Source organism: Lactuca virosa, chromosome 5 (genome assembly GCF_052849685.1).
Source record: "Lactuca virosa cultivar CGN04683 chromosome 5, Lactuca_virosa_CGN04683_v6, whole genome shotgun sequence".
In the NCBI taxonomy this organism is placed as follows: Eukaryota; Viridiplantae; Streptophyta; class Magnoliopsida; order Asterales; family Asteraceae; genus Lactuca; species Lactuca virosa.
The window spans coordinates 449170889-449185336 of NC_136430.1; the positions used below are offsets into that span (position 1 = coordinate 449170889).

General features: G+C 41.4%; 1 protein-coding gene across 1 annotated transcript; it reads right to left on the reverse strand.

Moving 5' to 3' along the window:
• Positions 1–10336: 10336 nt before the first annotated feature.
• On the reverse strand, positions 10337–14248 carry LOC145114420 (casein kinase 1-like protein 9). Its single transcript, XM_079050424.1, has 14 exons — positions 13552–14248; positions 13387–13427; positions 13223–13292; positions 12951–13099; positions 12774–12869; positions 12609–12679; positions 12439–12500; positions 12278–12341; positions 12098–12182; positions 11659–11785; positions 11487–11560; positions 11287–11347; positions 11005–11120; positions 10337–10787 (listed from the first exon to the last, which is right to left on the reverse strand). Exons 1-14 carry the CDS (start codon positions 13625–13627, stop codon positions 10509–10511), a joined length of 1371 nt encoding a protein of 456 aa, XP_078906550.1. The 5' UTR covers positions 13628–14248; the 3' UTR covers positions 10337–10508.
• Between the last annotated feature and the right edge of the window lie 200 nt (positions 14249–14448).

The following is a 14448-nucleotide window of genomic DNA, read 5'->3' on the forward strand; positions in this document are numbered from 1 at the left end:
TTCCTTCAGTCTTTCCCAACCCATGGCATTTGCCACTGGCAGGGTTAGGGTTTTGACTCGACCATTCCACCAGGTCAAAGCTCTGTCGGTGAAGGTGCAGGCGGCGAACTTCACCTTGTTTGCTTCAGAACATACGCAAATTTCGAAGATGGATTCAATCTTCTCGAACCATCGAGTCAGGGCGATGACACCTCCATTTCCGTCGAAGGACTTGGGTTTCGCAGTCATGAAGTCCTTGTAGGAACACTCTTTCTGATGTCCCTGACTTCCATCTTGTCTCTGTGGGCCGGTTCCACCTCCAGCCGCACCAGCGTTCACTTGTGCCATTGCTGCAGTCACGGCGGCGGTAACTGCTGCCTGGAACATGACGAGGTCGAACTGAGGGGGTGGTGGTGGTGGCGGTGTGTCGTCGTTCCTTCTGTTGGGTCTTGGTCGAGGAGGCATCTTGTTCTAGAAACAATCAGGAAGAAGGGGATGGTGAGTCCTCGAGATATAAAAACAAATATATCTCATCCTGATATTGAAAGTATACTACCGAGCGATAAGCATAAAAAGGTTACTGACGCAAGTAAGTTATCGCTTAAGGAAGAAGAGGTAGCAACACTTAGAGTGAATCTGTATACTGAGTTTGGCTCTAGCTAAAATACTCCTATAGTATTTTATGTGAGGTGAATTTGGTAAGTTTTAGGCCTGCTATAACACCACAGTCATTCCTAAACACATGTTGGTCATGTCTCGACTGAATATAGATGATTAGGCTATATTCACCCTAGACATGATTACATAACTGCCCAGGTTTAACCGCAGCGTTCCAACAACCAAATACTTTTTGTTTTGCTCTACTAGTGATACGAATTCTGTTATGTATGCATTCTCGTATACTTTTTATAAAAATACTTATATTTTGAAAGTATACTTTTAGTGTAGAGCACTTAGGCCCCTTAGGGTTTATAGTTGTATACCACGTAAGGTTCAGGATACTAGTTCGCTATAAACATGGGCTCTGATACCAATCTGTCACACCCCGAAACCGATGGCGGAAACGTTCCGGGGCGGAGGACGTCATGTATAGCATCACAACCAATGAATAACAGCAATCATAGCAACACAACCATTACAGTGAATACTTAAATAAAATTGTTTACATCAGTTTGAACTTAGATTGAATTTCATAGCTTTGTGTAGTAAATACTTAAAAACTCTTAATGCTTCAGTTTCCTCAAAATCCAGCAAGTACCTGTCTACTGATTTCCTGAGAATACAAGCAGTTTGAAAATATCAGCATAAAGCTGGTGAGTTCATAAGCAGTAATTTGTAATAAAAACTTGTTGATGAGCGAGTCGAAATGTTTGTGTAGTCTCAAGAAAATCCGATATTTTCTTTAGTGAAAAACGTAGCGTTTATCGATTTCGTACAAAACCATGAATGTTCGTTTCTGAAAACTGAAGTGATATGCGAAAATACTACCTCATGCGATTAGCTAAAGCTAATCACGAAGTATAAGTATTTTATATGTAAAACCATAGTATAAATGGTTCTGTTATGAAAACCCTGGCTCGGCCAGTATGCATAGTGTGTTTTAGTTCTATTTGGTATAAATAAAACCGTTGAAGAGTGCCAGGTTGTAAACTAATGGTGATTTATACATAATGTGAGTCGTATAACCATGCTTGATATGACTAGTGACCTTTCCAACGTTCTTCAGGCGTTGAGTGAAATGACATTTGTACATCTCAGGCGTGCCCGCCTAACTGTAGCTAGCAGTCCAGATGTGGGATTGTCAGTCCCGAATAGATCTATTCACAAATCTCACGCTCTCCCTCCAGGAGACTCTGGTTATACAGTGGTAGGATTTATCCCTATACACCTAAGGGTACATTAGTGAAGTAGCGCCTCACAGTATCGTACAATCTAGTTTACATGTAATGCAGTAGCGTTCTACCGTAGTGAAAATCCGTATGTATCTCGTATATAGTAACAGTTACAGTTATGAATATCATAATAAGCAGTGATGTAAACTGTAAACGGTTTCTGTCTCAGTGCATATGTTTAGTAGTGAAAGTTTTTGTACTTGTTATGTTTAGAAAATCCCAAACTATACCGATTATAGTTTGCATGTATAGTGAATAGCGTGTCCGGAAAACTAAGCAAATTTTAGTGAAAACGTCCCTTATGCTCAGCATAGTACAAGAGGGATTTAATGTATGATATTGGCATAAGTTTTTGAAAACATTTATGTTTAGCTTGTATTCCCCCCCCCCCCCCTGAAAACATTGAAAATATGGAAAAATGTAGGGGTATGAACTCACAGTTGTTGTGTGAAATCGTTGACTGAAATGAAGATCCTCGAGTTGTTGCACGTGACACTTAACGGAATCCTATTATCAAATAAATACATATATGTATCCAAATTAGCGATTTCGTTAGATAACGTGTTAGAGGAACACTCGAATTTGGTTGAGGAAGGTTACCGGGACTTGATTGAATCGATGGAAGTGAGTTTTCAGTTGAAAACACCACTTAAAAGGGTGTTTACGGTCGATGAGTAGTTTACGGTTTCTGAATGCTCGGTGAGTTTACGGCCGTAAACTCAAGAACAGAGTTTACGGTTCTTGAAGACTCGGACCGTAAACTCAAGAACAGAGTTTACGGTTTCTGAAGACGGACCGTAAACTCAAGAACACTGGTGCTGGATGTTGATTTCGAGGAGATGAGTGCTCTGAGACGTTCCAAAGAGGCTCCAAACGGTGTTTCTCGATGATTTCCGGAGTTTGAAGGCGTTTTGAGTGTTTACGGTTAAGGATCTTAGAGAGAGAAGGAGAGAGTTTTTGGCCAGAAATGTTCTAATGAAGGTGGGGGTGTCGTATTTATAGGGGTGTTGTGGGGGTCCACTTTATGCTGACCGTAAACAGGTTTACGGTCGTAAACGAGTTTACGGTCGTAAACGAGTTTACGGTCGTAATCTCCCTTAGACCAAAAACGTTTGATTTTTCGAGATATTCGGGTTTCTTCGCGATTTTTGGTTCCGACTTGCAAATAATTTAATTATATAAAACTAGATTATTTTCTTAAACTAAAAAGTTTGATGGAAAAGTTAACGAATTCAAAATTTCATTAACGGAATCGCATAACGGACATAAACAAAGTTTCGGGTTGTCACATCCTATCGCCAAGGCGTCCCATCGCCTTGCGCCACCAGAGATGCAGGAGTTATCCTCACAGCTTCAGGAGCTGTTGGGGAAAGGATTTATCAGACCGAGTAGCTCACCTTGGGGAGCGCCGATCCTTTTTGTCAAGAAAAAGGATGGTTCACACCGGATGTGCATTGATTACCGGGAGTTGAACAAGCTAACGGTCAAGAACCGTTACCCCTTACCGAGGATCGATGATTTGTTCGATCAGTTGCAGGGAGCGTCTTGGTTCTCCAAGATTGATCTGAGGTCAGGATATCATCAGATGAGAGTGAGTGATGAGGATATCTAGAAGACGGCGTTCAAGACTCGTTATGGGCATTACGAGTTCATGGTGATGCCTTTCGGACTCACCAATGCACCGGCGGCGTTCATGGATCTCAGGAACAGGGTGTGCAGACCGATGTTGGATCGTTCGGTGATCGTGTTCATTGATGATATATTGGTGTATTCGAGATCCAGAGAGCAGCATGAGGAGCATTTGAGGGAAATCCTCGGAGTTCTGAGATCGGAGAGGCTTTACGCCAAATTCTCCAAGTGTGATTTCTGGTTACGAGAGGTCCAGTTCCCGGGACATCTCGTTAACCAGAATGGGATATTGGTCGATCCGGCCAAGATTGAGGCGGTGATGAGTTGGGAGGTGCCGAGATCCCCCACCGAGATCAGGAGTTTTCTGGGGTTGGCCGGCTATTATAGGAGATTTATTAAAGATTTCTCCAAGATTGTTGTTCCTCTCACCAGGTTGACCTAGAAGGGTATGGCTTTCAGTTGGGGCCCGGAGCAGCAGGCCTCATTCGAGACACTTCGCTAGAGATTATGCGAAGCACCAGTGTTAGCCCTTCCGAAGGGGATGGAGGATTTTGTGGTGTATTGTGACGCGTCGATATCGGGATTGGGTGTGGTGCTGATGCAGAGAGGGCACGTGATAGCATACGCATCGAGGCAGCTGAAGCCTCATGAGACGAGGTATCCTACTCACGATCTGGAGTGGGGGCTGTGGTGTTCGCTCTCAAGATCGGGCGTCACTATTGTATGGGGTTCGGTGTACCATATACACAGACCATAATAGCTTGAAGTATCTGATAGATCAGCCCAACCTGAACATGCGCCAGAGGAGATGGTTAGATGTGGTAAAGGATTATGAGTGTGAGATCCTGTACCACCCGGGCAAGGCTAACGTGGTAGCCGATGCCTTGAGTCGTAGGGCGGAGAGTGCCCCGATACGAGATGTTTGTATGAGGTTGACGGTGATGACTCCGGTGTTGGACACCATTCGGGAGGCCCAGGTAGAGGCCATGAGACCGGAGAACCGCAAGAGAGAACGGGTGATCGGGCAGGTATCTGAGTTCATTGCCGATAGCCGAGGGCTTATGACCTTTCAGGGTCGGATTTGGGTGCCATTTGAGGGTGGGGCACGTACCATTTTGATGGAGGAGGCGCACAGATTGAGGTTTTCGATCCATCCCGGGGCCACTAAGATGTATTTGGACCTGAAGAGAGACTATTGGTGGCCCTGTATGAAGAGGGATGTTGCGTGGTTTGTGGAGAGGTGCTTGACCTGTCGCAGGGTTAAGGTCGAGCACCAACGACCGCATGGCAAGTTGCAGCCATTTGAGGTTCCCCAGTGGAAGTGGGAACGGATTTCCATGGATTTTATCACCAAGTTGCCAAGGACCGCAAGAGGTGTCGATGCAATTTGGGTGATTGTCGACCGATTGACGAAGAGCGCTCACTTCCTTGCTATTAGTGAGAGCTCTTCTGCAGAGAGACTGGCAGAGCTATATGTGAGAGAGGTGGTATCGCGGCATGGAGTACCGATCTCGATTGTGTCAGATCGAGACATACGTTTCACTTCCTGATTCTGGAAGAAATTCCATGAGGAGTTGGGTACGAGGCTGCATTTCAGCACCGCATACCACCCACAGACAGACGGACAGAGTGAGCGGACGATTCAGACGCTCGAGGACATGCTTCGAGCATGTGTGTTGGACTTCGGAAGAAGCTGGGACACATACCTACCATTGGCTGAGTTTTCCTATAACAACAGCCACCATTCGAGTATTGGTATGCCTCCCTTCGAGTTGTTGTATGAGAGGAGGTGTCAGACTCCCATTTGCTGGGGAGAGGTAGGACAACGCGTGATGGGCAGCACTGAGATAGTGCTTCAGACGACCGAGCAGATACATCAGGTTAGACAGAGGTTGTTAACAGCTCAGAGCCGCCAGAAGAGTTATGCGGATAGGCGATGATCCGAGCTGGAGTTCCAGGTGGGAGACTTCGTACTCCTGAAGGTGTCTCCTTGGAAAGGAGTGATTCGATTCAGGAAGAGGGGCAAGCTGGGGCCCCGGTACATTGGGCCGTTCAGGGTGATCGCGAGGGTGGGCAGGGTAGCGTACCGGTTGGAGCTACCTACGGAGTTGAGTCAGATACATGATACCTTCCACGTGTCCCAGTTGAGAAAGTGTATGGCCGACGAGTCGGCGGTGGTACCGCTGTAGGATATTCAGGTGGATGCGAGCCTGAATTATGCTGAGAGGCCAATCGCGATCCGGGATCGGAAGATAAAGGTTCTGAGGAACAAGGAGGTGTCCCTGGTTCAGGTCCAGTGGCAACATCGGAGAGGGTCCGAGCTGACTTGGGAGCCGGAGGCGGAGATGCGGAAGCTACACCCAGAGTTGTTTGTAGAATGAGACTTCGTGGACGAAGTCTGATTCTAGTGGGGGAGAATTGTAACATCCGGATTCCCAGGTATCTTATTTTAATTATTTATCTTGGGTTTTATGGAGGGACTCGGCGAGTAGACGCTCAGACTCGCCGAGTAGGATCGCGAGTTCTTGTCTGGATTAATGACCGGACTCGACGAGTCGATGAGTGGACTCGGCGAGTCCGCGCTGTAAAGTGAAACCCTAAATCTCAGGGTCTGTGCCCTATTTAAAGGCCTTTATGGCCTTCATTTGCGGCCACTACTCCCCTGAGAAACCCTAGAGAGCAGAGAGAAGCTTGTAGTGCAAGAGGAAGTCTAATCCATCATTCTTGAGTGTGTTTTAGCAAAGGGAAGGAAAGATTTCGAGCTAGGCTGACTTGTGGGACTCAAATCTTCCATCATTTCGTTCAGAGCTGCTGTGAGAGGTAAGGATTCATGTCCATTTTTCCTTGAGTAATAGATTTCATGAATCTAGGGCTTTTTCTCTTCTTTTTGGTAAAAGATCCAGTGAATGTGATGTCCCCTTGTGTCAATATCTTCAGATCTGGACCTTGAGAGGTCCAGAGAGTCCCTATTTTCCAGCTTTATGCAGTCCTTTTTGAGTTTGGGGCTTAGGTTATCACATTAAGGGTTATTTTGGCATATAGAGGTGATAGTGTGATGCATGGTCCTAAAGTTCGAACCTTTACGTGATTATCGTGTTTGGGAAGGTCAGATCTATAGGTTAGAGGAGCAGATCTGACCTCAGAAGGTCATTTCAGTGTTGCCATGGAAGGGACTCGCCGAGTCCATTAGTGTACTCGACGAGTCGAGTCGGGGTTGCCTCGCGATTCGTGACAGGTGTAACTCGTCGAGTAAAGGGATGACTCGACGAGCCAAGAGAGGCTAGAAGGATTCAGAGGACCCGCATGGACTCACCGAGTCGCCCATGTGCACTCGACGAGTCGGGTCAAAGTTTGACCATTGACTTTCGTTGACTTTTAGGGTTTTGGTCAACATTTGGACTTTTGGGTCGGGGGGGGGGGGGGGGGTAAAATGGTCTTTTACCCTTCTGAGGGATTGTAGAAGGGGATTTAATCTAGCCTTTGAGAGCCATTATTTATTTGAGGATATTGTGTATGTGATAAGGCGGGGGCTAGATCAGTATATTCGTGTGCGAGATCATCCGAGATACCCGAGGTGAGTCTTCTCACTATACATTACCTAGAGTGGTATTTATGTGTAGACCAGAGGGTCTTGTATGCTATGTGTATATATGAGATTATGTGCATTGTGTTATATGTATGCTATGTGTTGAACAGACCGGGCCGGAGGGCCCAACGATATAGACCGGACCGAAGGGTCCAACGACACAGACTGGACCGAAGGATCCGACGAGCTATGACCGGACCAGAGGGTCCAACGAGCTACGGGACTGGAGGGTCCCGCTGAGACACATCGACCAGAGGGTCGTATTGTAGCCTCGAGTGGCGTATGTGTTGTATGTGGTATTTTGGGGAACTCACTAAGCATTTATGCTTACAGTTGTTGTGTTATGTGTTTCAGGTACTAGCGAGGACCGTGGGAAGGCGCCGGCATGATCCGTACACACTCATAGAGATTATGTTTCGAGATTCTGGGATTTGTTGTTATGATGACATTGGATACAGTTTGTTTGATATTGTTTTTGATGATTGAAAATATGATTTAAAAATGAAAAATTGTTTTGAAAATTTACGTTGTTACATTTATGATGGTTGTATTTACTTTGAGCACTATTATACTCGTTGTTGTGATACTATACATGAAGTCCTCCACCCCCAGACGTTTCCGCCATCCTTGGTTTGGGGGTGTGACATCAATGGTCAAAGTCAACAGCCGATGTTGACTCTACCCGACCGGCATGACGTAGTCTTCCTTGGCCACGATGTGGTCCACATACAACCAAACAGACGGGAAAATCCCAACCGCCATGTCGTGGTGATCTAGGACCACGTCGTGGTTGCCAAGGCAACAACAGCTTAATACATGAAGTTGTTTTCTTCGATTCAAAGGACCCCAAAGCTCAGATCTGGTCCAAAATGTGATCTTGAAGGATAAAGTTTCTAATAGGACCATCCAAAGGTCCAAAAAATGCTTAATAATGCAAGAACTTAACCAATAAGCATTTATTCCATAAGGTCTGCAATCCATTCTTTCCGGAAGTGATTCTAGCACCAAAACAAACTTAAAAGCTGGTTCTTTATACACATGCATGTACAATGCATCTCTTGAACCCATATTAGGTCAAAATTATGGTTTTATGACCTAATCTCATGCATAGATCAAAAACTCCACCAAACTCCATATCCATGGCACAAAATACTCCAAATGTACCAGAAATTCAAAAAGTTGCAAACTTTATGAGATCTCATCATCTCAACAAGCAAGAACAAGGAGTTAATGGGACAAAACTCAAGATCTAGCAACCTATCATGATAAAAATCGAGTCTTGAACACTTACAAAGGTCCAGAAGAGTGCTAGGGTAAAGAATGGTGACTTGCTTGTTTGATCTTTGCTTCTTCCTTCTTCCTTTTTCCTCCTTTAGCTTCAAGGAACACCAAAACTAGCTCAATAATGGAAGAAAGTGATTAGTGTTTCTTTGGGGCTTGAGGGAACTGATGGAGGCCGAGGATGAGCAAACCCTAGCCTCCTCATTTATTTAAATAGGGAGCAAACCCGAAAAATAGGGTTTGCATGCCATACGTCACCACACTGTGGCCAATACTGCCACGTCGTGGTGACTTGAATGAACATGCGACCCATATTGCCTTGCCACATCGTGGTGGTGCTTCCACCACGCCGTGGTAATCCCCAAAAAGATAAATCCAATTACATAAAAAGTACCTCAAGATTTGGGCGTTACAGCTTAAATTATTTATCTAGTTTAAGTCAGCGTATTAAACAAATAGCATAAAAAAGGAACAACAAAAAAACATAGTTTACTAATGTTACTATTTACAAACATAATTAAAATTACTTTTTGATTTTTGATTTTTAGTTTTTAAGTTATGTTTGACATACTAACTGAAAAACTATCTAATAAAAAATAACATTTGATAAGTTGATAAGATAGTTGGATGATATAAAATGACATAAAAAAGCGTTTAAGACGATGAGATTCTATAACTTTTTTTTGAACAACGGTTTGGTGCAGCGGGCAGTGATATCCGATAAGGCAGTATGTTATAACACCGAACAAATTCAGGTTCGATCCCTCCCCGAAGAGATAACAACAACATCCTTAGCAACCCAGTTTCCCATTAAGGAGTTTCACTGCTTTGGACACGGATAGAACTCGACACCATTCTCCCAGAAACCCTGGGAGGGGAAAACTGGAGTGTGCCTCCGTCCGATTGAACTGGACCTCATTGGTAGATTCTATAACTAATTAAAGGTATATTTGGAATATTTAAAAAAAAAATTGAAAAGCTAGTCTAATTAATTTTTAAAAAAACTGGCATATAAACTACTTTTTGACTTGTCAACCATAACAATTTAAAAAATCTCGAAAAATAAACTAGCTTATAAGCTAGTTGTGGCATGACAAACGCAGCCTTAGTGTGACATTCTAATTTCAACATGCCCTTTTTCTCTTCGGTACCAGATGATGTTGATCAAGTTCAGTTCGAAACCTTGTGTAGACTTCCAAATAGGGATGTGCATTTGGATCGAGTACCCGAACCGAACCGAATCCGGACCGACCTGAATTAGGTCCGAATAAGTTATTTCGGTCGGTTGTCGGGTATCTATTTTAGCCCGAATCGATTATCGGGTTATTCAGTCCAGGTTATCCGAATAAAGGTTGGACCGGCCCAAAAACTGAAGTCACTTGATCGATCACTCTTAGCTCTTGCGTATTGCTTATTGTCGTACCCACCAATCAAAGTTTTAAAAAAAAAAAAAAAAAAAAAAAAAAAAAAAAAAAAGAACTACTGAAGTCGTCGCTCTATCAATGTTTAATATTTTTTTTCTTGAACTAGATATAGAAGTTCCTTATTTGGGATATTCGGGTCATTTCGGTTTATTTAGATTATTTAGGTCATTTGAGTTCAAAAGCATAATGTACATGCTATTTCGGTCCTTTCGGGTTAATAACCGAACCAAAACGCATATTATTCGAACCGAACCGGTCCCGTATTAGTATAATAAATCTGGGTTTCAGTTCCAACTTTTCATCTAATTCGGGTTTCGGGTTATTCGGGTCGGTTCCGGCTGGAAGCACATCCCTACCTTGAGACTTGAAGCACAAATTATAGGGACGCAATTGCATATTCTATTCTTCCCTTTGGATCATTACCACATTGAAAGCTAGGAATGCTTTTGTGTTCAACAACCACCATTATCACCATTGTTGATCATGGATGGGATAAAATCTTTGAAGGTGACCAACATTCACATCAATCACAACAAGCAAAATAATGGAAGAAATAACCACCGACACCATAGCATTCAAGTATAACCTTAGTGTTTATAACCATTACAAATACACAGACCCATCCAAATCAAATCTCCTAAAAATACAAAAGTAGAAAACCGAAAAACAGAAATCCTCCTGTTTTTTTTTTTTACAATAACGGTAATCTTTTACCTTTCACTTCCTGATTTGAAGGAACTCAAAGCTCCTGAGCGGATCTTCACGACCACCTTTAGCTGGACGAGAAAAGCCCGATGACTTGGCATCATAACCTAAACCAAATGATGCTCTTTGAGTAGTAGACGTGCGTCCCCCAACACTTGACATGATACGGCTTGATGATTGCCCTTCAGTTGGTGTTTGTTCGCCCGATGAACTTGGTCTTGTGCCTGAGGCTGCAGCAAATTTTGACGAGCTCCCGTTTCGAGATGACCGCAATTTGTCTGAATCAGGTTGCTGTAAACAAGAAACGGTCAATGGTTCGAGTCTCAGCAGAGCTACAGTGTAGGAGTTTCAATTTCAATGTGGATTAACAATACGGTACGCTTTTGGGGTAGAGTGGGCCCAGTCTAGGGGTTGTTGGAAAAGTAACTCTTTTTTGTATTCAAAGTACAAGTGTGATAAGAATAACCATGAAGATTATATATTAAATTATATATACATATAATCTTACCACATCCTTTGAGGAAGTCATATCATCGGGAGTCCGGTGTCTTGAAAAGTCGTAGCGGCCGCCGGTTGCTATATTTCTTCTTGGGAATGCTTCTAGTGCACGGGAATCTTGACCGGCTGTTTAACAACACAAAGCATTTAAAGATGTCATGTATGTGTGTATACCGACAAATATGGGTAAAGTGGCTGAATGGGAAATGATGTTTGTCTGTTGTATACATAAAGGGACTGAATAAACCGTCTGAATGAGACAAAATGTAAGCTATCTGGCTAAAAGTAATACCCGACGTTCTTCCCTGCTTTTCCATTGATGTTCCAGCATTTAACCCCGTGTCACCCGGAAGCTGCAAAAACAACGCCATATATCACTACACACTCTTCAAAACCGACATATATATATATATATATATATATATATATATATATATATATATATATATATATATATACACACACACACACACACACACACACTATGCTTACCCGTGCTCTGGAGCTGGCACTGATTTGAGGATACTTCAATACTGTCCAATCAAAGACATAGTCAAACTGATAGCCTGCAAAACCAACATAAAACAGAAAGAAAATGATCAACAAACTTTGATCGTTTGAGTTCTTGAAGATGAGTGAGTATAAAGAGATTTGAAGGGATAACCTTCACGAATAAATAAGTCTCTGAAAAGCCTCTTGAGGTATGAATAGTCTGGTTTATCCTCGAATCTCAATGATCGACAATAGTGAAAGTATGATATAAACTCCGATGGATATGATTTGCATAGTACCTATCAAATATTTTTTTTTTTTTGTAAATTTCAAGGACAAAATATTGAAAAGCACAACGTACTTACATTTACTTGTGTATTATAGCATCTTGTCTTCACTTTTTTCTATTACAACATTGTACTTTCAAAAAATTTCTTAACAAGGCGTTGTATTTTGAAAAATCTACCCAATTATAGAATTGTACTTGTATTATTTTCTTATTAAGACATTACACTAAGAAGATTTTGCTATATCATAGAAATGAAAATTGCTTTGAATGAAAATACGTTGCTATTTCTTGCACTTAGCACTATATACGTATACCACAGTACCTCAATTGGAGTCAACATTTTCTTTTCACTAATCTTGTCATATTTCTGCTTCTTGTTTCCCGCTTTCAGTCCTTGCCATGGAAGGCTAACACAGACAATCATTAAAATTAAAGGGTAAAAATGTAAAATACAACTAAAATTAAACAACTTACAGAAATCCAACATTTTATTTGTGCTCACCTTCCTCTTATAAAATACATAAGAACGTAACCAAGAGATTCCAAATCATCCCGCCTACTTTGTTCTACAAAAGTCACAAAATGTTTCAATTTTTATAAACTATCAAAAAGATCAAACTTTTATACTCAAAACATAGAAGTTATAAAATATAAACCACTCACCAACTCCAAGGTGTGTGTTGACACTTGCATAGCGAGCTGTACCCGTGAGATTCTTGTTTTCCCTAACAAATGAGTTCACAATCAGGATTAGACCCGCCCGTGTACCCGACCCGACCCGCCATTTTGCCAATCAAACATTGCAACTTTCATGAGAAGAAAATAGACATTACCTGTACGGTATGTGTTTATGAGTTTGAAGATCCCTATATTTTTTCGCGAGTCCAAAATCAATCGCGTACACCTGTCATAAAAAGGAGCATTAAAATATTATTAAATTTTCATTCATTGAAGTGAGACTGAGTCTAATGTCAATGGGACAAAAATTATTAAATTACCTGATTGGCTTTACGACCAAGGCCCATAAGAAAATTGTCAGGCTTTAGGTCACGATGAAGGAAACCTCTTGCATGCATGTATTCAACTCTATTTAACTGTGCAAGATTGTTGACATGATTGAATGAGAAACGATTTATCATTTATAAGAAAAAGGAATAACTTTTTTGAACACTTACTAGTTGATCTGCAAGCATTAGGACAGTTTTCAAGGAAAATTTTCTATTACAATAGTTGAAAAGGTCTTCAAGACTTGGTCCAAGAAGGTCAATAACCATGATGTTGTATTCGCCCTCAACACCAAACCATTTCAGGTTTGGTACTCCCGCTTCATTTCACAACACAAATAAATGAATTTAACCGATTAATTGGCAAGAATACACCAATTCATTATAAGTTGTAAGAAAAATGATTCTTGAGATAAATGTATAAACTTTAGAGAAAAACTCACTTCCTCCTTGGAGAAGCCTATATATTTTTGATTCATAATGAAGTTGTGGATGCCTTGTCTTGACAGATTCCTATACGTTAAAATGTATTTTAGTTTTTGCAACAAAAATGATGATAAGAACAATCATAAACACTAAAGAAATCATCAGAGATGGAAGTTAATACCAGTTTAACAGCTACTTCTTCGCCGGTTTGAATATTAACACCTGCAATATCATCAAACAAGAAGATTATCAGCAAAGGAAACATGCACGCATATGTATACGTGTAGGCGCGTATATATGTATATGGAGATAATGCCTAAAATCGATCTCCCAATTATGATTATACCTAAAAAAAGTTCACCAAAGGATCCACTGCCAATTTTCCTACCAAGCTTAAACTTTCCACCAACAATATGATCCATAATTGTTTCTTCAAATTAACTTTCAATCCCCACTCAGATCTATATATACGTAACCAGACCTTAATTAGGGTCCAAGAAAAGTTACCCAACTTAACAATTTCCACAAAATTCGCCAAATCAATAGCCGATTATCATCCCATGCACCAAAAAATGAAGATTCCGAATTACATAAACAATAAAACGAACAAACCCTAATCGTAATTGCAATAAAAGCTACATTATCAATCTGCGAACCCTAATTCTTTAACACCCGCTAAAATTTGGCACCATCATCAACGTTTGGCAATCAAGAATTACAGGGGTTCACCCTCTTCGCTGTGTTTTCTTGGGATGACGAACGAACGAAGATTGAGGAATTAGAGAACGGGAAAAAAAACAAGATTTTATGAAATAACAATACGATTGATTTGTGATGCAGACAGTAAAAATGCGATGAGAGAGAAACAGAATTATAAAAAAAAAAAAAAACGGTATTTTTTATATGACTATAATGTGTGTATGTGTGTAAAGATTCAAGAAACGTGAAACGGAAGAAGAATGAGGGGAGAGAGAGAAAGAGGTGAAAAAGGAACGATGGATATGTAAGGAGGATGTTGAAGAAGAAAGAAAAGCAGGGCGTCAATGTTTTGCTTTTTCCTCTGTCTTTTCCCTTTTATTTTTACTTTTTGTCTCTATGCTTTTATTTGTCTACCCTTTCTTTTCTAATTACGGTCTTCCTCTCCAAACAATAGAGCCTAAATTTTGATAGAATAACCACTAAAATAACAAAATGGAAAGTCTCACGACATTTTTAGGAAATTATCATAAAATATCATTCATTG